Source organism: Somniosus microcephalus, chromosome 6 (genome assembly GCF_052327205.1).
Source record: "Somniosus microcephalus isolate GS21.2 chromosome 6, FLI_Smic_1.0, whole genome shotgun sequence".
Lineage (NCBI taxonomy): Eukaryota > Metazoa > Chordata > Chondrichthyes > Squaliformes > Somniosidae > Somniosus > Somniosus microcephalus.
Window position 1 is genome coordinate 256,733,317 of NC_140992.1, and position 22,946 is coordinate 256,756,262.

General features: G+C 47.5%; 1 protein-coding gene across 1 annotated transcript in view; it reads right to left on the reverse strand.

The window, feature by feature from the left end:
• The window catches only part of LOC147116681 (uncharacterized), a 129,662-nt gene that overhangs the window by 20,956 nt on the left and 85,760 nt on the right, over positions 1-22,946 (reverse strand). The window contains exons 20-28 of the mRNA XM_085991792.1: positions 21,573-21,679; positions 18,290-18,362; positions 16,047-16,142; positions 13,681-13,752; positions 13,227-13,319; positions 6,491-6,619; positions 3,960-4,044; positions 2,290-2,378; positions 1,255-1,317 (exon numbers count right to left, since the gene is read on the reverse strand). Of these exons, the coding sequence (XP_085847918.1) occupies positions 1,255-1,317; positions 2,290-2,378; positions 3,960-4,044; positions 6,491-6,619; positions 13,227-13,319; positions 13,681-13,752; positions 16,047-16,142; positions 18,290-18,362; positions 21,573-21,679 (807 nt within the window). The remainder of the gene's footprint in view (positions 1-1,254; positions 1,318-2,289; positions 2,379-3,959; positions 4,045-6,490; positions 6,620-13,226; positions 13,320-13,680; positions 13,753-16,046; positions 16,143-18,289; positions 18,363-21,572; positions 21,680-22,946) is intronic.

Below are 22,946 nucleotides of genomic sequence, written 5' to 3' on the forward strand. Positions count from 1 at the left end.
TGTTATCTGGCACATAATTGAACAAAAGAGGGCCAACTCAGAGTCCAACCATACATACCTCAAACAGCAGAAACTTAAGAAAATTCCCCCCCAACTCTGGCAGAGGAGGGCTGGTGGGACTGTGACCACAAGAGCACACCCTTGCATACATTCTTGTCCTGCTCAGCCCCCAGCCTTTCTGTACAGAGGTCCGCCTATGCACACTGAACCTGTTCATACAGGCCAAACAATGCTTTCCACGTGCAGATTCACAGCAAGAAGATCCTGTTGTCCCACAACTTAATCCCACCAACAAACATGAGCAAAACATATATGGGACATTTGTCAATCAGAGCAAGTAATTGATGGGTCAAATATAGAGGAAGGTAAAATGCCAGGAGATTTCTATCCATATGGCGGCCATCAACGACTGCCTATACTTTGGAAAAAGCAGCGGTGTCAGGATACTTGGTGGCTGCTGCAGTTCAGTGTAAAAGGACATTACCTGCATCAGTCATCTATTTGGCACATATATGAGCAGCACACTGGCTGATATGGTAGAAGATCCCTAGGTAGTCTGAAGGAGGTAGAGGCGAACAAGTAGTGACATGATCTGCAATGGCAATACTATATGGTTAGATGTTCTCCTGCCATTCTGGCTTGGACATACATCACTGTTCCTTCATTATAATGATTATCTGGTTGTTATCTCACTGCTATTTGTGGGATCTTGCAGTGCCCAAATTAGCGGCTGCGTTTTCCAATATTACAAGTGACTACACTTCAAAAGTACTTCATTGACTGTAAAGTCCTTTGCAACATCCTGAGTTTGTGAAAGGTGTTATATAAATGCAATTTCTTGCTTTCCTTCACACCATCGTGGAAGTAAAACAAGGAGAGTGCCACCACCACCTTCTCTGGGCAATTAAGGGTGGGCAATAAATAAACTGGACAAGAAATCACAGGCCTGCACCTGATTTCCCATCTAACTGACTGACATGAAATTAGGGGCTACCTTCCTGTGATTTCCTGTGAGGGCTGCTGCTCACGGAGTTCACCTGAGTCAGGAATGGAAGTTAGCCCTTATACGTCTCCTGGTATGTGAAGCTCTGAGCTGTGAGTGGAAATTCATAAAATCAATCCCAAAAACTCTGTTGCTATTGGAATTGACCGTGAGTGTGTAAAGGAATATTGCCGTTGAAATACCAACTGGACTAGTGTAAAGCCTTTAGCGACACCAAGACTGAATTCTGTAACTGCATCAGTGTCTCTCACCTGAGCATCCATTTCCAGAAATTCTTCCATCTTTCCTTGGCTTTTGATCAGTTCAATGATAGCCTATAATAAAATGATACCAACAAATACTAAAAATAAATCATAATAAAGGAAATCAAAAGCTACCGGATCTCAAAATGCATAGCCTCAAGCGTATATACATCAGGAATTGTGTCGTAAATTCCAAACATTTCCAAACTCCAATGCAGGCACGTCTCCCACTTCTCAGACAGATAGTATGGTGGCTGTCATAAATCTCATCATCGAGAAACTACCTATGAAATAACACTGGACGGCCAGCTGGTGGCGCCGTCCAAGGAGTATAAATACTCGGGCGTTGGCCCCAGCTTTCCAGGGACATTTTGTAAAGACAAGGAGCGAGTGGAATACAACTAGACCTCCATGTTCTGAAACAAGTGGATTAAAGCCTTGCTTTATGCTCAAACCAAGTGGGTAGTGAGTTTTATTACGCCAGTGGCATTCTCCAAGTGTGCTTGTGGAGAATCTGGAACTTCTCTCTTGAACTATTCTAATAATACGAGTGTCACAATTGTGGGCACTTGCCTACAACAGCCAGGATGATTGAATGAGGTCAGAAGTTCAGGCGAGATTCCAGATTGTTACCCATTGATATATCTAATGGAGTCTTATGATGTGAAGAATGTTGAAGCTATCCAACTGTTCATGAGGTCCAGCGAACTTTCAGCAGATCAAAATGGAAATAAAAACTGTGTGGGTTCCGAGGGCGATCTGCTCCGCCAGTTTACCACCCAATTGGTGATGGTGGAAATGACCTCCCTGTTATCTTCAGATGCTGACATACCTGCTTGCATTTTCTGTTTTCATTTAAGGTTTGCAACATTCACCATTTTTCTTTAGATCTCATAACACCATTAGAATCAGACACCTTTACAGCAGAGTTCCAGGATTGGACGTTAAGGCTACAGTATTTGCAGATAAGTAGCAGTTTTGCACTTTCTCTAAACTTTTGTTTCTGTTGATGTGGTTGCTTTTATTTATAGAGATTCTTCTTACCTCCAGAAATGTTGGGATGTCAGCGGACAAAACATCTGGGCACGTGCTGTACAGCACAGCGAGGTCAGACATTATTTCAGGCGTGTACACTGTGAAAGTACATTCCTCAGGAATTAATTTCAATGCATTTTCTATGTCAAGTTTTCATTACATGCAATGGTTTTACCAACCTTTTCATAGTTATTTTTTCTCTGGTAGGATGTAAATTTTAGGCCGCCCTCAGGTAGGTCCTGGGGAGCAGGGGGGGGAGAGGGGGGTGGGGGGGAGGTGATCGAGATGCAGGGGGCGATTGGAGGTGGAGGCATTCAGGAGGGGGTCTTTGGGACTGCTGGGGAGCCAGGAGGAGCACTCCTGCCCCTTCCAGCTCCACATTCAGGTCAGTGTTTTTTTTTAAAAATGTACCTTTTTGCTGGCGGCTTGTGCCAGCTGCATTCAGGGCTGCCCAATTTCAGTAAGGGGTCCTGAGACAACTGTTAGGCCCCCTATTTGTATATGCTGAGGGTCTAATGCCTGTTTCAGGAATGGGCCTTTTACGCCTATACTTCAGCCTTTACCAATATGACGGGCGGTACACTTCCGGCGTGGAATGCGCATGTGCAAAACGTTTGTCATATTGGGCACTTAGGTGCCCTTGGGCGCGGCGTCAACAAATTTTTAGACCAACGTTTGAGGCACAGTGTAAAATATAATTAATCAGAAAACTTCCAAGTCACTGATCACATCACTGATAACTGAGGTAAACATACGCTGGGATAGAGATCTGAACCTTTCCCTGCATTTGGTCAGTATAATGAGTTTTAACAAATCCCAAGGTTTTCCATGTTTAAGTTGAGGATGGTTAGATCGTCATTGGAACAGAGAGGATTATGAACAGATTTGGTAGTGATGTTAAAAATTATGATGTGACTCGATAGAAACAGACTGTTTCCAGCGATTGAGGGGCAATCTAGAACAACATTGACATCCGATTAAATGTGACAGATGTAGGACAGGAAGCAGAGGAATCTTTTTTATACAGAGCGTTTGAGGCTGTGGAATGTACTACCAGAGTCAGTGATTGAAGCAGGGACCATTTAAGAATAATTTAGATAGATGGTTGGAGGAAAGGGTATTAAAGGGAGGTAGAGCAGTTTTCTGGGAGTAACATTCTGGTGGCCATTTGTTGGGACAGGATTGCACTGGTAAGACACATTGCCCTGCTTTTCTCTATTTAACACTGTTGAGAAGGAACATCCAGCCCTCAGAGCCAGAGAAGGAGATACAGAGAGATACGAGAAAAGCATGCGACAGCCATATAAAGCGAGAGAAAAAGAGGGAAGGATGGGATACAAACGGAAATAGATATATATTTATATATATAAAATATATATATATGAGAGAGAGAGAGATTTAGAAAGGAAGGCAAGCAAAGATGCACTCACTAGAAGAGAAAGACGCACTGCTTGGAATTTCTGCTGGGATTCTCCCAATCTCCCATCTTAACTTCAGCAAATGATCAACCAAATCCCCAGAGAAATGGCATAAACAGCTGAAAATGGGCATTTAACAATTCTCCAGGGTTTCCACCAAAGGTGAGGAAATTCTGCCCTGATTTATTTTTACCTGTTGTGTATGAGCAACACCACAGGAGATCCTCCAGCATTGACAAAGTATTTTTTTATATGTCTTACCATGTTTTCCTTGTAGGAACAGATGCATGACAATATTATTCCAGATTGTAGACTTAGTTGATACCATGATTGATGTGATCCAACCCTGAAAAGGAAACAAAAAGCTGTTTTTTCGCAATCACCGAAACAGCAACAGGATATCAACAGGATTGTTATCAGTCCACAGTTATAGAGAAGTGAAACATGTTTTAGGCTGAAATTGGTCTTCGGCAAAGCGTGAAGCGGGCAATAGTGAATTGGCAGCACATTTGTTTTCAATTAAGAAGATCTAATAGAGGTCTTTAAAATTATGAAGCGGTTTGAAAAGGTAGACTTAGAGAAGATGTTTTCACTTGTAGGGGAATCCAAAACTAGGGGTCATAAATATAAGATAGTCACTAATAAATCCAATAAGGAATTTAGGAGAAACTTCTTTACCCAGAGAATGTGGAACTCGCTACCACATGGAGTGGTTGAGGCAAATAGCATTGATGCATTTAAGGGGAAGCTGGATAAGGACATGAGGGAGAAAGAATAGAAGGATATGCTAATAGGGTTAGATGAAGTATACCGGTGTAGGCCAGTTGGGCCGAATAGCCTGTTTCTGCGCTGTAAATTCAATGTAACTCTAAGTAAATAAAATCGGTCAAGGTGTAAAACAGGTTGTCAATTTGCTATTGCCCGTTTCGTGCTTTCACCAAAGACCAATTTCCCCCCCATTTTCTTTGTTTCTGCCCTGCAGAACTGGCTAATTAACTATTGCATAGTTTCATTCGAAATTGTATTAGAAACTAAAGTCAAAAATAACAAAGCCAACTGTAACAACTTTAGGAAAACAAACTTTGGAGCTATGAAGAGAGTTCTAGGGAGGATTAAATGGAAAGCAAAAATAAAGTAACACAAGAAAAATGGAACTTTGAAAGACAGGATGTGGAACAAAAGTCCAAGGAAAAAAACCCATAGCAAGACATCGTCACAATGGCTAAATAAGGAGGTCAAAACTAACCCAAACACCAATCAGAAATATTTTAACATAGTAGATGAAGAAGATAGAAAAGCACCACAATAGGATTTAACAAGCTATATATCTTATTAAAAATCTTTAGTCTGCCCTGTTACAATCATACCCTATGCTCTAACCCTGCTTCATCTAAAAACTACTCGAGGGCTGCGTTTAATCCAGCCGGCCTGGCAGACAGTTGAAATGGTCGCAGCGACTTACCCCCTCCGATCCTGCTGCCTTCCCGTGGGTTACAATTTTACCATGTTCTTTTGAACAGGCGAGCAGGACACTCTCCGGAAGGCAGCGGAGTCCTTTAAATATGCAGGTTGGGCTCCGATGATGTCATGAGGGCCCGGCTACAATTTTAACCCGAGGCCTGCGTGGGGGAATCCGTCGTGACTTCCCCCATCAGGCTAATCTGGTGGCAAACGGATCCAGGACCAGAAGAGGCACAAAAAGGGCATCATTTTTTATTCATTTTATTTCCTTGTGGGCCAGGGCGAGCAGGAATGCTTGGACCCACACAGTGGGCCCTACTTCCACCGATTAGCAGGGCGGTATGCCTGATTTCTCGTCGCATAGCAGCCGCTGAAGACCCACCAAACCCCAGAGGTGGAGCCCCTGGCCCTGATGGACTTGTTTGGGGCAGGCAGAAGCTCCACCACAACAAGACCATTCGGAAAGTCCAACTGAAGACCAAAATAAGACATATCTGTGCCTTGGCCGCCCTTTAACTGCACTCCCTCCAAAGTTATGCCAACAATGTCCTGGTAAGGCAGCAGATTTATAAAGAAAGACTTCCATTTATATAGCGCCTTTCACGATCACCCGACGTCTCAAAACGCTTTACAGTCAATGAAGTAATTTTTGAAGTGCAGTCACTGTTGTAATGTGGGAAGCGCGGCAGCCAATTTGCACACAGCAAGCTCCCACAAACAGCAATGTGATAATGACTAGATAATCTGTTTTTGTTATGTTGATTGAGGGATAAATATTGGTCAGGACACCGGGGATAACTCTTCTTCAAATAGCACCTGAGAGGGCAGACGGGGCCTCGATTTAGCGTCTCATCTGAAAGACGGCACCCCCGACAGTGCAGCACTCCCTCAGTACTGCACTGGAGTGCCAGCCTAGATTTTTGTGCTTAAGTCCCTAGAGTGGGACCCACAACCTTCTGATTCAGAGGCGAGAGTGCTACCCACTGAGCCACAGCTGACATGTTACCATAATAACATAGGAACACAGGAGCAGGAGTAGGCTGTTCAGCCCCTCATGCCTGCTTCACCATTCAATTAGATCGTGGCTGATCTGTACCTCAACTCCTTTTACCCACCTTAGTTCCATATCCCTCGATACCTTTACCTAACAAAAATAACGGTCGAACTTAATAGTATATTATCACTGCAGGAAAAACATACAGGGGCGTTTGTTTAGGCTTTCTTTTTCTTGTGCCACTTGAATTATGCTACCTGAATAAATTGATAAACGTGGCCTCTACTAAATCGCCATCATGTGGTTTGGAGAGTTAAGCAGAGAAACAGTTTCTTACCTTATAAAACTCTGGGAGTTCCTGATCTATGTTTGAGTAAAATGCTTTGGCTGTGCTTGCAGGTGGAACCTGGTACATCTTCAGCTTCTCCACTAAAGAACTGGCATTGTTTTCACCACTTAGCATAAACTGGAAGTGATTCAAATGCAGTTACTGTGGTATTTACAACTTCAATAAATGACAGGCATGGTGATCTTAATTTATTCATATTATTAATAAAAGCGCCCACAGTATTTATTTTCAAATAATTGTCTTTGTGACATATCAAACTGGTAGAAATATATGTAATATACGTACGCAACTTAATAGTATTTTAGAAAATGCCAATAAAATATTACAGTTTTAGATTCATGAAATACAACCTTTCCTGATTGGGTATTTTATTGCACACCATCTTATCTCTGGAGTGTTTTATGCAAGTTTTGAAAAAAATCTGTGGTTATTAAGATTCTTTTAACTGGGTAAAATTGCATTAAAAACAACCTCTAACTCTTTTGGGAAAATTGTGAATTTCATTACTGAACTGAGCCATGTTGGGGTAGAAATTGGTCTCAGTTGCACCCATTAATCAGGCATAAAGGCCTAGAAATTCAGTATAGCCACGTTTGGGGCGCTACAGCCGGGCGGCCGCTAAAGTTTGCGCCCGGCGCAACTTCGCGCCACCTTCGCCGATATTCAGTGGCATCGCCCCAAGAGGTTGCTGCTGTGCTAAAACAGGCGATGCACGACTATCATTAGGCGCTAAGCCGGCGGCCCGGGGCGAAACCCCCGAGGGCGGGCGCAGCGCAGGTGCAGCGAGTTGCTGATTGACGGCAGACACTCTGGCGCCAGTGAGCTCTTAAAGGGGGAGGGTGGATTTGTTTGCCTGCCACGCCCTGCACACTGCAGCCCTGAAGCAAGGCCTGACCACTGCTGCTTGATCTGTGCAACGCCCAGGACTATGGAGAAGGCCAGGGAGAGAGCGCAGCGCTTCAGCGACGGTGACTTGAGGGTGCTGGTTGGCGCAGTGGAGCGCAGGCGCCATGTTCTGTTCCCTGAAGGTGGCAGGAGGCCGCTGCCCAGCGCCTATCGGAAAGCCTGGAGGGAGGTGTCAAACAGGGTGACCTCCAACAGCGTGGTTGCCAGGACTCCTGTGCAATGCCGGAAAAAGTTCAACGACCTCACTTGGGTTGTCAGGGTGAGTACCCTTTCCAGTGTCCTCCTCATCCCTGCATGTGCACCTCAGTTTATGGGCAAAGGGACCTGGAAGCCCTAATGCCCAGCCCTCATCCAGCAGCTATGGGACTATCATGAAAATCACTTGCACATTCAGCACTTTACACACTGTACAAGCTATTTGACCATGGGAGGCAGTACAGCCAAGATCAGGGCTTCACACTGTCAGGGCTAGTCCACCATGGGAGGCAGTGCAGACAAGATCAGGGCTTCACACTGTACTTAGAGGCCGTCCTTTCTCTTGCAGGCCAAGGTGGCGCACAACCGGAGGCAGCAGCGTGAGACCGGGGGAGGCCATCCTGACCTCAAACAGCTCTCCGACCTGGACCAGCGTGTGGAGCGCATTATGTCAGGCCGGCTGATTGGCCCCGTCGCCAGTGGAGATGCCGACCCTGTTCTGGGCCCCAATGGTAAGGGCATCACCTTTTTGACCTCTCTCTTTCCACTTGCGCCTCAGAACAGCATCCTTTGCCACTGTCCGACCAATGCAGTGCAGAGCAGCACTCATGCCTCCCTCGCTGCCACCCTGTCCTCACTCTAAAGCAAACTCTTGTGCCTCCCTGCTTTCAGATGCTGAATCACCAGGTGAGGAGGCGTGCCCTCAACCTGGCACTGTGAGTGAATCAGAGGGCAAGGAGGAGGAAGAGGAAGAGGAAGCCGGACCATCAGTGCCACCCTCAGCCGAGGCAGCCCATGGCGATGATGGGGACACGTCTTCCCTGGAGGGGAGCTGGCGGGAAGGGTCGGAGGAGAGTGAAGCTCCGGGGCCCAGCGGCCTGCAGCAATGCGGGAGGGGTGGGGAAGCTCGGCGGACTTCTCCCCGGAGGGTGAGTGCGGCCTCCAGTCCTGCGACGGTGAGCGCAGAGGAGGTGCGGCTCCTAGAGGAAATGGCCGCCCAGGCTGAACGCAGGCACACTGAGCTCATGGCTGCAGTGGCAAGGATGCCTGACTCCATAGAGTCACTGTCAAGGAGTGTGCAGGAATTCGGGGCAGCACAGGCGGCTTCTAGCCAAGTGCTCAGTCGTGCCGTCCATTCACTGGCTGGTGTCATGCGGACACAGACCAGGGCCACACGGGCACTAACTGCTGCCACCCTCGCTGGATCGGCCAGGCATCGCCAGGGCACTCGCCGCGCCGCAGCAGCCCAGCAGTCTGTGCTTCAGCAGATTGCTGCGCATGCTGCAGTGCTGGCCTGTGCGAGTGCCACTGTCTCAGGCGACCAGGGAGTACCTGTGATCTGTCAGGCTGGCAGCATTCCTGCAGCCGACACTGCCACTCCTCCATTGCAGCTGCCACCAGCCGCTGGACAGACTGCTGCCGCACAAGCAGAGTTGGAGCAGTCAGCAGCCGGCCCCTCCAGGGCCAGAGCTGGTCCAGGCCGACCCCCAAGGGCATCTGCCGTCTCGCCATCTGACCCTCAGCAGCCTTCCCCCAGCCTTGCTGCAGCCACTGGGGTCCCATTGAGGAGGAGCTGCAGGGCGGGCAGGGGCCAGTCACGGATGCGAAAGGCATCACCCTCGCAGGGCAAAAAGTAGAAGGTGTGGCCAAATGTTTTGTTTCACATGTAAAGGCCGAGACTGGTCGATTTGTGTTTTTTGAAAGGCCGAGACTGGTCGATTTGTGTTTTTTGGTGGGGCTTCTCTCCATTAGTTTGTTATGTGGGAAGGGCAGAGGTATCAAAGTAATAAATGTTCTTAAATCGCACTGTCCATGCTTTCTTTTGGAAGTCCTGGTTGCCCTGCTCGGCTGAAGGCTTGTGGATCGGCTACATTAATCTTGTGCCATTGCAAGCCATTCCCTGAGAGGAGGCCTAGAACCGACGTTCAATAAGCCGCCGACGGGCGGCCCTTGCACTTTCTGCCTCCCTCCTGTGCTGGTCCTCCTCCTCCTCCTCCTCCTCCTCCTTCGGTGGTCCTCCAATGTCTGGTGGCAGTGGCTGAGTCCTGCGGATAGCCAGGTTGTGCAGCATGCAGCACACGACCACGAAATGGGAGACTCGCTCAGGCGAATACTGTAGGGCTCCTCCGGAACGATCCAGACAGCGGAACCGTTGCTTCAGGACGCCGATTGTTTGCTCAATGATGTTCCTGGTTGCTTGATGGCTGTCATTGTATCCCTCTTCAGCAGGGGTGCTGGGCGCACGGAGCGGGGTCATCAGCCAAGTGCACAAAGGATAGCCTTTGTCCCTGAGAAGCCATCCTCGTGGGTGAGGCTGGGCCTCGAACATGTCTGCCACAGAAATCTGGCGCAGGATGAAGGCATTGTGGCTGTTGCCTGGAAAGCGGACATTGACAGCTAGGATGAGCTGCCTGTGGTCATACACCAACTGCACATTGAGCGAATGGTAGCCCTTCCGGTTGCGGTAATCCTCGGCATTCTCTAGAGGTGCCCGCAAAGCCACATGCATGCAGTCAATGGTGCCCTGCACCATGGGGAAGCCTGCTAATGCTGCAAAGCCCATTGCACGCTGTTGCTGCTTGACAAGGGCCATGGAGAAGGAGATAAACTGACGTCTCCTTCTGAAAAGGGCATTGGTCACCTGGCGGATGCAGCAATGTACGGCAAACTGGGAGATGTTGGAAATGTCCCCAGTAGCGGATTGGAAGGAGCCGGTGGCATAGAAGTTGAGAGACACCGTCACCTTCACTGCCACTGACAGAGACGTCCTGCTCCTCAGATGTGGCTGCAGATCTCCGCGAAGCAGGTGGCAGATCTCAGTGACCACCGCCCTTCGGAATCGCAGCCTCCGAACACACTGCTCGTCAGACATGTTCAGATATGAGAACTGCTGGCGGTACACCCTGGGTGGGTAAGGCCTCCTTTGCCAACGCCTGTTGCCCCCTCTCCGTCTGGCCATGACTGCCACTCTCTCACGGCGTCTCTGAGCCCTTTGAATGCAATGGAGAAGGCTAACGTTTGCACCCATTGCAGCCCCCATTATATGTTTCCAATCAATGATTTGGCTCTGAAGTTAAAGACAAGTGCAAAGCTGTGGCCTGAAGCCACAAGTACCTGTGCGAGTGTTGAGCCAAACCAGAAAGCTCTCTACCTTTGTCTCTCTGCAAAGATCCGTCTCTCACAAAGAAGGAGTTTTGCAAAATGGCTGCCTTTTCTACTGCAGGAGGAGTGCCCTTTAATTTGCGCCCCCCGCGCCCCGCAGCGACTGGGAACCGTTCCCCTCTACCAGTCACTAGGGGCGCCAGGTGCGCAATAGGCCGGCGCCACTGAATTTCCGGTTTGGGGCGCACAAAGGGCGTTGCACGATGAAATGACGTCAGGATCTGCGCGCGCAGCTGAGCGCGCGCAAAGGCTTTGCGCCGCCGCTAAATCTTTACTGAAGTTGGGGAGAGGCGCAGATCGCGCTGCGCCCGGTCGCTAGCCGCCTAGCGCCCCACATCTCCTCCTCCTAAGGCGCTAGCGGCTGGCGCAAACAACCGAATTTCTAGGCCAAAGTGGCTGCAAAGCATACCAATTTAGCAGTGGGACTTGAGCCCACAAACGTCTGACTCTGAGGCGAGGGTGCTACCCACTGAGCCCAATCTGCACAGGCTTTGGACCCAGTGCTAAATTAATGGGGCCTAATTTTAGGCATCAAGAGGTCCCTTGCAAATGTTAGTGAGAGGCCTAACGTCTGTTTTAGGACCCCTTCCTGAAATTGGGCTGCTCCGAATGCAGCTGGCGCCAGGCCTATTGCACGCAGGATAACCAGGTATACACGTGGCCTAACTAGCAGTTCATGGAACACTAAAAAGGAAAGTTTCTTTAAAAAAAATCCTGACCTGAGGTCATGTCAGGAAGTCCCAAAGCGATTTACAGCCAATGAAGTACGTTTGAAGTGTAGTCACTGTTCTAATGTAGGAAACGCAGCAGCCAATTTGCACACAGCAAGCTCCCCACAAATAACAATGTGATAATGACCAGATAATCTGTTTTTAAGTGTTGGTTGAGGGATAAATGTTGGCGAGAACTCCCCAAACACTTCTTCGAAATAATGCCATGGGATCATTTACGTCCAACTGAGAGGTCAGATGGGGCCTCGGTTTAACGTCTTGCCAGAAAGATAGCACCTCCGAAAGTACAGCACTCCGTCAGTACGGCACTGGAGTCTTTCAAGATGTGCCAGGGCATGCAATTTTAAACCCCATGCTCTGTTAGCGCTCGGACCAATATGGAATGAATAATTAGGGGATTGATCCCAGGACATAGAACTTTGCTGGAAACCACTGAGCATTGCACTCGCTATGAAAATGTTTCGCTAGTTTCCGTGGCCTTGTAGAATCTAACCTATAAAATATGAAATGCTATAGATAATATTGCCTCAGATAAGATTGCCTAGAATATTACCACAGGTGAGTCAGGTCAGTGGAACAAGTGGACATAAAATAAAATTAATGAAAAATAAATTGAAAATAATGAGTCCCATTTTTCTCTTCAGCGACCAGGCATAAGAGCTTGGTGGGGTGAAAGCTCTTATAGCAAATTCAAGCAGAAGCTGTTCACAATTTTCCATCCATTAAAATGAATGATGGAGAGTAATGAATAGCTTGTGCTCAAATTTGCAAGCAGCACATCTGCCGTGACGAGATATTACGTCCAAGCACTGAGGAGGAAAGTCTGACGCGATATCTATACGCAAAAGGTGATATTCTTTAAACATTTGGAATAATCCACCAAAGACATTCGGGGAGTTCAAAATGTAGCTGGATGCTAGGCTGAGTGACTTGGAGAACTAGTGGGGTGACTTGCAGTGGACCAACTGGCCTTCCTCATGTTCTTATGTTAAAAAATGGTCAACGTTTAGGCTGGTTTTTAAACCCAAGCAAGGTCAGGTTTTGAAGTTCTATATTCTGAGCTTTGATTACTCCAAGTAGCAGATTGAAGCTGAGGATTGTGAAACTCACTAAGGAACACAGCTGGGACAATGACGGAGAACATATTCTTCAGGGAATGTGCATACAATTGGAAGATATTTGGCAAGTTTCATCAGAAGCTGCTGATGATTTACCCGCCAGAGTGACCTCTGTTAATTCTGAACTTAGAATAAGAACAATCATTGGGGGGTAGGTAATGTGGTGTGCAGCTTGTGCCTGGGTGGCAACATTGGCACAAAGAACATTCTTTTTGGACACCTTGGGGGTACAATGGTATCCTGTAAAAAAAAAAAAAAAAAATCAGATATGGTTTCTGCTTTAATCACAATCCAGTGACTCCTGCTACGCATGCACGGTCATCATTGGGTTCGACTGTACTGGACACCCATATTAGGAATTTGTAGGTGTGCTCTCCACAATGTTCCATCCATTAAAATGAATGATGGAAAATTGTGGGGAATGGGCCCGCCCTTTCGCCATACGCGGTCCTGGTAGAAGAATCTCTGCACCGGGAATAATCCGTTGGTAACTTTGGCCATTTACTGTCACGGCTCGCAAATGAAGAATGGGCACTTGATTTAGGTTCTAATGTAGATTTACTCTGCGTATGGTGCTAGACACTGTAAAATACAATTATATATATATACTACCTTTAAAATCGTCATAGAATTAATCACTCTTTTCCAGAAGGATGTGCGCCCATGAATTAAAACAGCATCCCCTATAGTCAGTTCTTTCAACACCTAGTGAATGAATATATTGTTATATTAATTTCAGAACTAAAGATTACAGCTGGTGAAAATAGCTTATTTAAAACAACATTTAATAACATTTTATTTGTGAATCACACATTCAGTATTCAAATTTGCTAGCTTTTCAAAGGAAATTTTCAGTCTTATTTGGAAAGCTTTATTTATAAACAGTTGCCCTATTAAATTTTCAATTCCTGGTCTGAGTGCAATTGTTGAACAGCTTTTCATTAACTAAGTTGATGCTTGAGGCAACGTATGCTACAAATCCATTTCAGTTCATTAACAAGTGACCATAAATATCATTACAGTAATTCTTTCAATTATATTTGTCAAAAGTAATGGAAAAACTTACACTTCCCCGTATGGAAAGGTCCAAGTCATTCTTTCCAGTTAATAGATGGCACTCTATTGATTTATACATGGACTAGGAAACAAAACAAAGACTACTTACAGTGGTTTATACTTGGGACTCTGCTGCTTATGAACAATGATTGCTATTGGAGGATGTTGTGAGAACGATGCAATTCTAAAACCAGCATTAAGATGCACTATTGAGGGAGTTATACTACTGCTTTTACACTGAAGTGAAACAACAAAAACAACAACAACTTGCATTTATATAGCGCCTTTAACATAGTAAAATGTCCCAAGGCGCGTCACAGGAGTGTTATCAAAACAAAATTTGACATCGAGCCATATAAGGAGATGTTAGGGGGAGAAGGAGTTCAGTTTTAAGGGGCGTCTTAAAGGAGGAAAGAGAGGTAAAGAGGTGGAGGGGTTTAGGGAGGAATTCCAGAGCTTAGGAACTAGGCAGCTGAAGGCATGGCTGCCAATGGTGGAGGTATTAAAATCGGGTATGTCCAAGAGGCCAGACTTGGCGGAGCGCAGGGGGATTGTAGGGTTGGAGGGGATTACAGTGTCAGGGAGGGGCAAGGCCATGGAGGGATTTGAAAACAAGGATGAGAATTTTAAAATCAAGGCGCTGCTTAACTGGGAACCAATGTAGGTCAGCGAGCACAGGGCAGGACTTGGTCCGAGTTAGGACACATGCAGCTGAGTTTTGGATGACCTCAAGTTTATGGAGGGTAGAAATAGGGAGGCCAGCCAGGAGTGCATCGGAATAGTCAAGTCTAGAGGTAATTACAATTACAAGGTAATTAAAATTACAAGGTAATCTAGAAACAATTACAAATACACATCACCACAAAGCCAGCAGAGTAACTTGCGGTCAGATCAACAATCTTACCTGAATACACTAAAACCCAGAGGTATGAGGATGCTTCCAGGAGGTAATCTTGGGTTTTGTACCAACTGCAGTATAACTGCCAACTATGCTAAGCCAAGTTTAAAAAGTCTCCAGTGTTGCATTGGACGGCAGGGGAACTTTTTAAACCTACGCTAGAAATTTGGTCCTATGAAGACCTCTGAGGGGCTGTGCATCCGATGACTGTTCCTCTCCAAGGATGCCATTGGGCACCTCTGCCAACTTCATCAGGAAGATCTGCAGACGCGCTCCACTGCCACAATTTCTTTGTCCGTGGCAATTATAGTGATAGCAGCCCTCAACTTTTACAGCTCTGGATACCTCCAGGCTGCCAAAGGGGATCTGTGCAACATTAACCAGGGAGCTCTCAGGCAGCTGACAGACACCACTTTCATTGAGCCGACAAATGCATCCAATTCGGCAGCAGAAGTGCAGAGCCGGGGACAGCTACAGGACAGCTGGAATCACTAGGGTGTAGGATGCCATGAAGGCATGCACATGGCATTGAAGGCATCAACTGAGCAACCGTTGATGTATGTGAATAGAAAATGGTTCCATTCCTAGGACGTCCAGCTTTTTATTCTGCATCTGATAGAGTAGTTGTTTGGTCAGAGGAGATGGGGATTTTTACACTGTGGTAGGGAAACAGTTGGCAGTGGCTTGGGAGCGAGCCAGGCAAATAACTTCAGCAGCTATCAAGGGGGCTTGTGATTGTTTCTTCTTGTCTGCCGCCAGGGAAACCATAGCACAAAAGAGAAGGAGGGGGTGGCACAGTCCTAAACAATGCCTCCATCACGCTATTTGCATTGCTCTTTGTTCCTTCATATCCTTCAGTATCGTTCCATGGAGTTTATACCAGTTTCTTGTTTTTCCTTCCAAAATGCATTACCTCACACCTGTCTGCCCAGACCACAGACCAAAAACTTTTCACTGGTTTCCAAACCCCTTACTTTTGTGCCATCAGCAAATGTCGATATTGTACTCCCTGCGCCCAAATCCTAATCATCCAAAAAAAGTGAATCCAGCTCTGACTAATGAGACACACCACTTCCAACCCTTCTTCAGTTTGAGCAACACCCATTAACCCTAACCTTTTGTTTCCTGCCTGTCAACTAACTGTCTATCCATGCTGCTATATCCCTTCTATACCCACATGTCCAAACTTATTTAACAAGCTTCCTGTAATATTTCTCATCAAATGCTTTCTGAAAATTCTAATCTGACAAAGTAACAAAGTTTTATGATTCAAGTGATTTTGATTGAAGTGAAATGACAAATGTTTCTGTCTGGGGAAAAAAAGGCAATTGTGGAATTCCTGGCAATTGATTTTACTCCTTAACGAAGGCCATCAAATGTAATCTCCTGAACCTTGACAGTCCAACCACTATTATAAAAAGAGTGTGGCATTCAACAGTTCAAAAAACAATTTCACCCAGCGTCACTTTGAAACTCACCAATACATTGAGGAACAAATGGCCACAGCAGATTGTAAAGGAAGAAGAACCATAGGGAAATAAATGGTGTGTCTTTCCAAATGTAGTCATTAATTCCTAGTTAAATAATAGATAAAATATCAGTGTTATTACATTTTGTGGTTTATGTAAAGTGACACGTCACTTTAGTATCTTGAGGAAAAAAACTCAAAACAAAATTCTCAATTTTTTATGCATATCAATATATATTAAAAAGTATGTTCCTTCAATTCCTTCCTCCGCCCCTGTCTCTGCACCTGCTTAATATCTGTTACATCTCCAGCTTTTTCCAGTTCTGATGAAGAGTCCCAGACCTGAAACATTAACTCTGTTTCCCTCTCCACAGATGCTGCCTGGCCTGCTGAGTTTTTCCAGCGTTTTCTGTTGTTATTTCAGATTTCCAGCATCCGCAGTATTTTGCTATTATATATTAAAAAGTTCTTGCACAAAAACTCAACACAGTGCAGGTTTAGGTGTCAGTTTATTTTCCGTTCCCCTCCCCACCCCCCTTAACGGGTATGGTAGAATAGTGGTTATGTTACTGGACTAGTAATCCAGAGGCCTGGACTGATGGTCCAGAGGTGAGAGTTCAAATCCCACCATGGCAGCTGGGGAATTTAAATTCAGTTAATTAAATAAATCTGGAATTAAAAAGCTAGTATGACCATGAAACTACCACATTGTCGTAAAAACCCAACTGGTTCACTAATGTCCTTTAGGGGAGGAAATCTGCTGTCCTTACCTGGTCTGGCCTATACGTGGCTCCAGACCCACAGCAATGTTGTTGACTCTAAACTGCCCTCTGAAATGGCCAAGCAAGCCACTCAGTTGTGCCCACCACCACCTTCTCAATAGCAATTAGGGATGGGCAATCAATGCTGGCTTTGGCAGCAACGCCCACATCCCGTGAATGAATGAAAACAAAACTCTGTCACTTCTGACACCTTTTGTTGTGAATCCTCCTTCAGGTTTAAAGCAGACAGGAGAATGTAATGAATATCCCACATGGCCTCCAGTGTAATAGATCACAGGTACGGGTAAATATAGAAGATAGGAGCAGGAGTAGGCCATTCGGCCCCTCGAGCCTGTTCCGCCATTTAATGAGATCATGGCTGATCATCCAAATTCAGTACCCTGTCCCTGCTTTCTCCCCATACCACTTGATCCCCTTAGCCTTAAGAAATATATCTAACTCCTTCTTGAATATATTTAATGAATTGGCCTCAACTGCCTTCTGTGGTAGAGAATTCCACAGGTTCACCACTCTCTGGGTGAAGAAATTCCTCTTCATTTCAGTCCTAAATGGCTTACCCCTTATCCTTAGACCGTGACCCCTGGTTATGGACTCCCCCGCCATCAGGAACATCCTTCCTGCATCTAGTCTGTCTAGTCCTGTTAGAATTTTATAAGTTTCAATGAGATCCCCTCTCATTCTTCTAAACTCTAGCGAATACAAGCCCAATCGACCCAATCTCTCTTCATACGTCATTCCTGCCATCCCAGGTATCAGTCTGGTGAATCTTTACTGCACTCCCTCCATGGCAAGAACATCCTTCCTCAGATAAGGCGACCAAAACTGCACACAATACTCAAGGTGTGGTCTCATCAAGGCCCTGTACAACTGCAGCATGACATCCTTGTTCCTGTACTCGAATCCTCTCGCTATGAAGGCCAACATACCATTTGCCTTCTTAACCGCCTGCTGCATCTGCATGCTTACCTTCAGCGACTGGTGCACAAGAACACCCAGGTCTCGTTGCACTTCCCCTTTTCCCAATCTATTGCCGTTCAGCTAATAATCTGCCTTCCTGTTTTTGCCACCAAAGTGGATAACCTTGCATTTATCCACATTATACTGCATCTGCCATGCATCTGCCCAATCACTGTAAATGCAATTCTATTAAGTCTATGCATCAAATTGCAGGGCTTAGCTCTTAGGAAAATCAGGCTGCATGTGGAAACTGCCTTTTGCTGCAACACAAGCTAAAAATGTTGCGTGATAGCTCAAATCTTAACAGTCCACACACGTAGCTTTTGTTCAGCAGGCATCACTGGAGCAGAACTCCGAGCTGTTATTTTCCTCTCTCCCTGAAGCCACTGTATAATTTAGTTTCAAATGTGTCAATATTTACCTGCACCAGGTGACAGGTCTTCCTTATGTCAGAACCAAATTTAAATGGATTTAATTGAGTTTATATCCTTTCATACATACCATTAAAACTCACCTGTATTGCATATTCAACAGCACCGACTACGGTGCTCAGACTTAGAGGTGTAACAGCTCCTGGCAACACTTCACTGCAACATCCAAAATGTTCACACGTCATTCAAAGGTTTTTTTTACGCTAAATATCAAAACTTGTATTTTACACTTTTAAAGCATTGCTTTTGTAGGTGCAGTTGTTATATATTTCAGTCTCAATATAGCAACATATGACATTAATTGATCTCTTATGGTGTTGCTTTTGGGCAGTGTAAGGCCTGGACGGACAGTTACAGGCCCTAAAAATCCACAGGCCTTCAGTCTGTCCCACTAACCCCGCCAAAGTGTGTAGGATCAGAGAGAGGAGCCATGAGCAACACTTGAGTGCCCCCCTCCCCCATGCTGAAAAGGCCAGAAACCCTGGCTGCAGCATGCCAGACCAGAGGAGGATGGGAACTGGCTGCCCCGAGAGACCTTTGTCAGGCGACATTTTGTGATAAATATACAGGTACACTATCCCTTATCCGAAAGCCTTGGGACCAGCTGAGTTTCGGTTTTCGGAATTTTTCGGATATCAGAAGGTATTATTATAAGACTGGAAAATTTGTATTTAATAAATTTTAAAAGTTCAGGCTACCTCTTGCGACTGTTCCGTGTCTCATTCCCCTTCCTGCTTCTCTGGAAAGCCGGATAACGGCTGACTCCTACTAAGCTGGCCCGCAAATCAGGTCGGGGGTCGGGTGGGGGGGGAGAAAAGAATATCGGATGGGCCGCGGTTCAGGTCGGGGGTGGGGGGTCGTCGGGGGTCGGGGGGGGCGGTCGGGGGGAGAAAAGAATATCGGATGGGCCGCGGTTCGGTTCGGGTCGGGGAGAAAAGAATATCGGACGGGTCGGGGGGGGGGGGAGAAAAGAATATCGGACGGGCTACGGTTCGGGTCGGGTCGGGGGGGTGGGGGGGAGAAAAGAATATCGGACGGGCCGCTGCAGCTATCGGACGGGCCGCTGTATTGTTGGGTTCACTCTCCCGGTACCTCCTTCACACTGCCCGGCTCGGCCTGCAATCTCCTACACAGGAGGGAACTCTGTGACCCTCTGCCCTGCTCAGCGTAAGTCATGCGCCACTCTGGTCATGTCGTGCGCACGACTTACGCTGAACGAAAAAACTTTCAGCTTTTAGAGGTTTTCGGAAGTTCGGATAAAGGATAGTCTACCTGTATATACAAAAATTCAACCCCATTTTTAGAACTCTAAGCCCTGGTCCCAGCCTGTACTCCCAGATGGGTCCCACATCCGACTTGTCCTGCCATGCATACCCAATGTTGACCCAATGCTGGGTCTCAATTGAGGGCTGGGGCATGGGACCTCTCGACATAGATTATTCCCCGGCCTTGCTCTTGTAATGTCGATGACCCTGTGGGGGCAGGTGGAAACTCCTGGAAACTTTCAGTCCGCAGCTGAGACTTGGCATCTCCTGGTCCCAGTCAAGTGAGCAGCTGTTCAAGTGGATTCTCACTGAAGTTATGGCAGGAGTTTACTGACTGAGAAGTTCACTGGTCAGTAGCTGAACCACACTGACATAAGATGGCATCAGGTAACTGAAACAAGGTTTGATAATATGCAGAAGCTATAGCCAGCGATTCCTGTTCATTTATTTCTGGTTCCAATTGTTATTTATAGTTTAAAGCAGATATCTACAACAGCTCCAGTGAGTGGATATCCAGGCCGGGATTTTCCACTTTGATATTAACTCTGCAGATTAACACTACGACCATTAATTAATACTACTTTTTTTTTTATTCGTTTATGGGATCAGGGCGTCGCTGGCAAAGCCAGCATTTATTGCCCATCCCTAGTTGCCCTTGAGAAGGTGGTGGTGAGCCGCCTTCTTGAACCGCTGCAGTCCGTGTGGTGAAGGTGCTCCCACAGTGCTGTTAGGGAGGGAGTTCCAGGATTTTGACCCAGCGACGATGAAGGATCGGCGATATATTTCTAAGTCAGGATGGTGTGTGACTTGGAGGGGAACTTGGAGGTGATGGTGTTCCCATGCACCTGCTGCCCTTGTCCTTCTAGGTGGAAGAGGTCGTGGGTTTGGGAGGTGCTGCCGAAGAAGCCTTGGCGAGTTGCTGCAGTGCAACTTGTAGATGGTACACACTGCAGCCACGGTACGCCGGTGGTGGAGGGAGTGAATGTTTAAGGTGGTGGATGGGGTGCCAATCAAGCGGGCTGCTTTGTCCTGGATGGCATCGAGCTTCTTGAGTGTTGTTGGAGCTGCACTCATCCAGGCAAGTGGAGAGTATTCCATCACACTCCTTACTTGTGTCTTGTAGATGGTGGAAAGGCTTTGTGGAGTCAGGAGGTGAGACACTTGCCGCAGAATACAGAATTCACAGAATCCCCACAGTGCAGATAGAGGCCATTTTGGCCCATCGAGCCTGCACCGACACATATCCCACCCTATCCCTGTAGCCCCACGTATTTAATCCCCTAACACTAAGGGTCAATTTATTATAGCCAAATCAACCTAATATAGCCAAATACCTGGCCTCTGACCTGCTCTTTTTGTCACAGTATTTATGTGGCTGGTCCAGTTAAGTTTCTGGTCAATGGTGACCCCCAGGATGTTGATGGTGGGGGATTTGGCGATGGTAATGCCGTTGAATGTCAAGGGGAGGTGGTTAGACTCTCGCTTGTTGGAGATAGTCATTGCCTGGCACTTCTGTGGCACGAATGTTACCTGCCACTTATCAGTCTAAGCCTGAATGTCGTCCAGGTCTTGTTGCATGCGGGCATGGACTGCTTCATTATCTGAGGAGTTGTGTATGGTGCTGAACACTGTACAGTCATCAGCAAACATCCTCATTTCTGATCTTATGTTGGAGGAAAGGTCATTGATGAAGCAGCTGAAGATGGTTGGGCCTAGGCCACTGCCCTGAGGAACTCCTGTTGTGATGTCCTGGGGCTGTGATGATTGACCTTCAACCACCACAACCATCTTCCTTTGTGCTCGGCATGACTCCAGCCAGTGGAGAGTTTTCCCCCTGATTCCCATTGACTTCAGTTTTACAAGGGCTCCTTGATGCCAGACTCGGTCAAATGTTGCCTTGATGTCAAGGGCAGTCCCTCTCACCTCACCTCTGGAATTCAGCTCCTTTGTCCATGTTTGGACCAAGGCTGTAATGAGGTCGGGAGCCGAGTGGTCTTGGCAGAACCCAAACTGGGCATCAGTGAGCAATAGAACAGAGAGCAGTTAAACAATAGCGATTGGTTCAGTGAACAAACAATAAAATGAAAAACCAGCTACGTACCTTACATTGGAGGTGGTCATCCAGAAGTAGTCTGTGGACAAGGCGGAATCAAACTCATGCATCAGCTCAAACTCTGACTCAATGTCAAGAGTTGTCACTGGCCTGGCCTGATGAAAAAAAAATAATGCGAAAAGATTTTACTGACAACAACTTTCATTTGCATTTACATAGCACCTTTAATGTAGTAATCACTACTATAATCACTCCACATAAACAATCTCCTCTCATAGCAAAGCATTAAAAACACTGCTATTGTGTATAGGCTAAGTACGCACATCTCAAGGCCGCGCTCATTAAAAAATTCACAGCCTCTCAATTCTTGCGCAACTGCCACCTCCTCGACCTCCCGGGCCTCGGTGACTCCACGCCGTCAGACTTACTCTCACACATGCTTGCTCTGACCGACGAGAAACCGCCCGGCTCCCTCTTCCGCACGCTCTTTATCCGCCAACTACCTCCCAGCATCCGCCCGGCGATCGTGGCGTCCAGCCTCACGGACCTCGAGGCCCTGGCCGACGAAGCCGATAAGCTCCTGTCCGCCAGCTCCAACCACGCCGTCACCCCCGACCTGGCCTCCGCAGCGTCGGCGCACGCTCCACCCTCTATCGCGCAGCCACACAGCTCGGCCACGAGGCCCCCACGTCCCCCAAGCCCTCCGACCCAGGGCTACTGCTACTTCCATACCCGGTTCGGCGCACGGGCACGCCGCTGCAGCCATCCCTGCACGTTTCCAACCGCCCCCACACCGGCCTACACGATGGCCGTGGGGCAAGCAGGCGCGCTGCTGTACGTTACGGACAGCGCCTCCGGACGCCGTTTCCTATGCGACACGGGCGCGCAGCGCAGCATCATCCCCGCGTCCGCCCTCGAGATCCAGCGAGGCGGCCGCGGCCCTGCATTGGCTGCCGCCAACGGCACCGACATCCGGACGTACGGCACCCGCACCGTCACCATCGACCTCGCAGGCCGCCGCTACCACTGGGAGTTTATCACTGCCAAGGTGCTCTCCCCGCTCCTCGGTGCGGATTTCCTGTGCGCCCACGGCCTGTTGGTCGACATGCCTCGGCGCCGCCTCGTGGACATGAACACCATGTCACCTATCCCGGGCGCCATGGCCCCCCCCCCACCCGCCGAAATGGCGTGGCAGTGCCGCGCCCGCTCAATGGACGACTACTCAGCACTCCTGGCTGAGTTCCCAGCCCTCACCAACCCAACCTTCTCCGCGAAGGTTGCTAAGCACGGGGTAGAACACTTCATCCCCACCACAGGCCCACCGGTGTATGCCCACGCCCGCAGGCTGGACCCGGCCAAGCTGGAGATCGCGCGGGCCGAGTTCGCCACAATGGAACAGCTCGGCATCATCCGCCGCTCCAA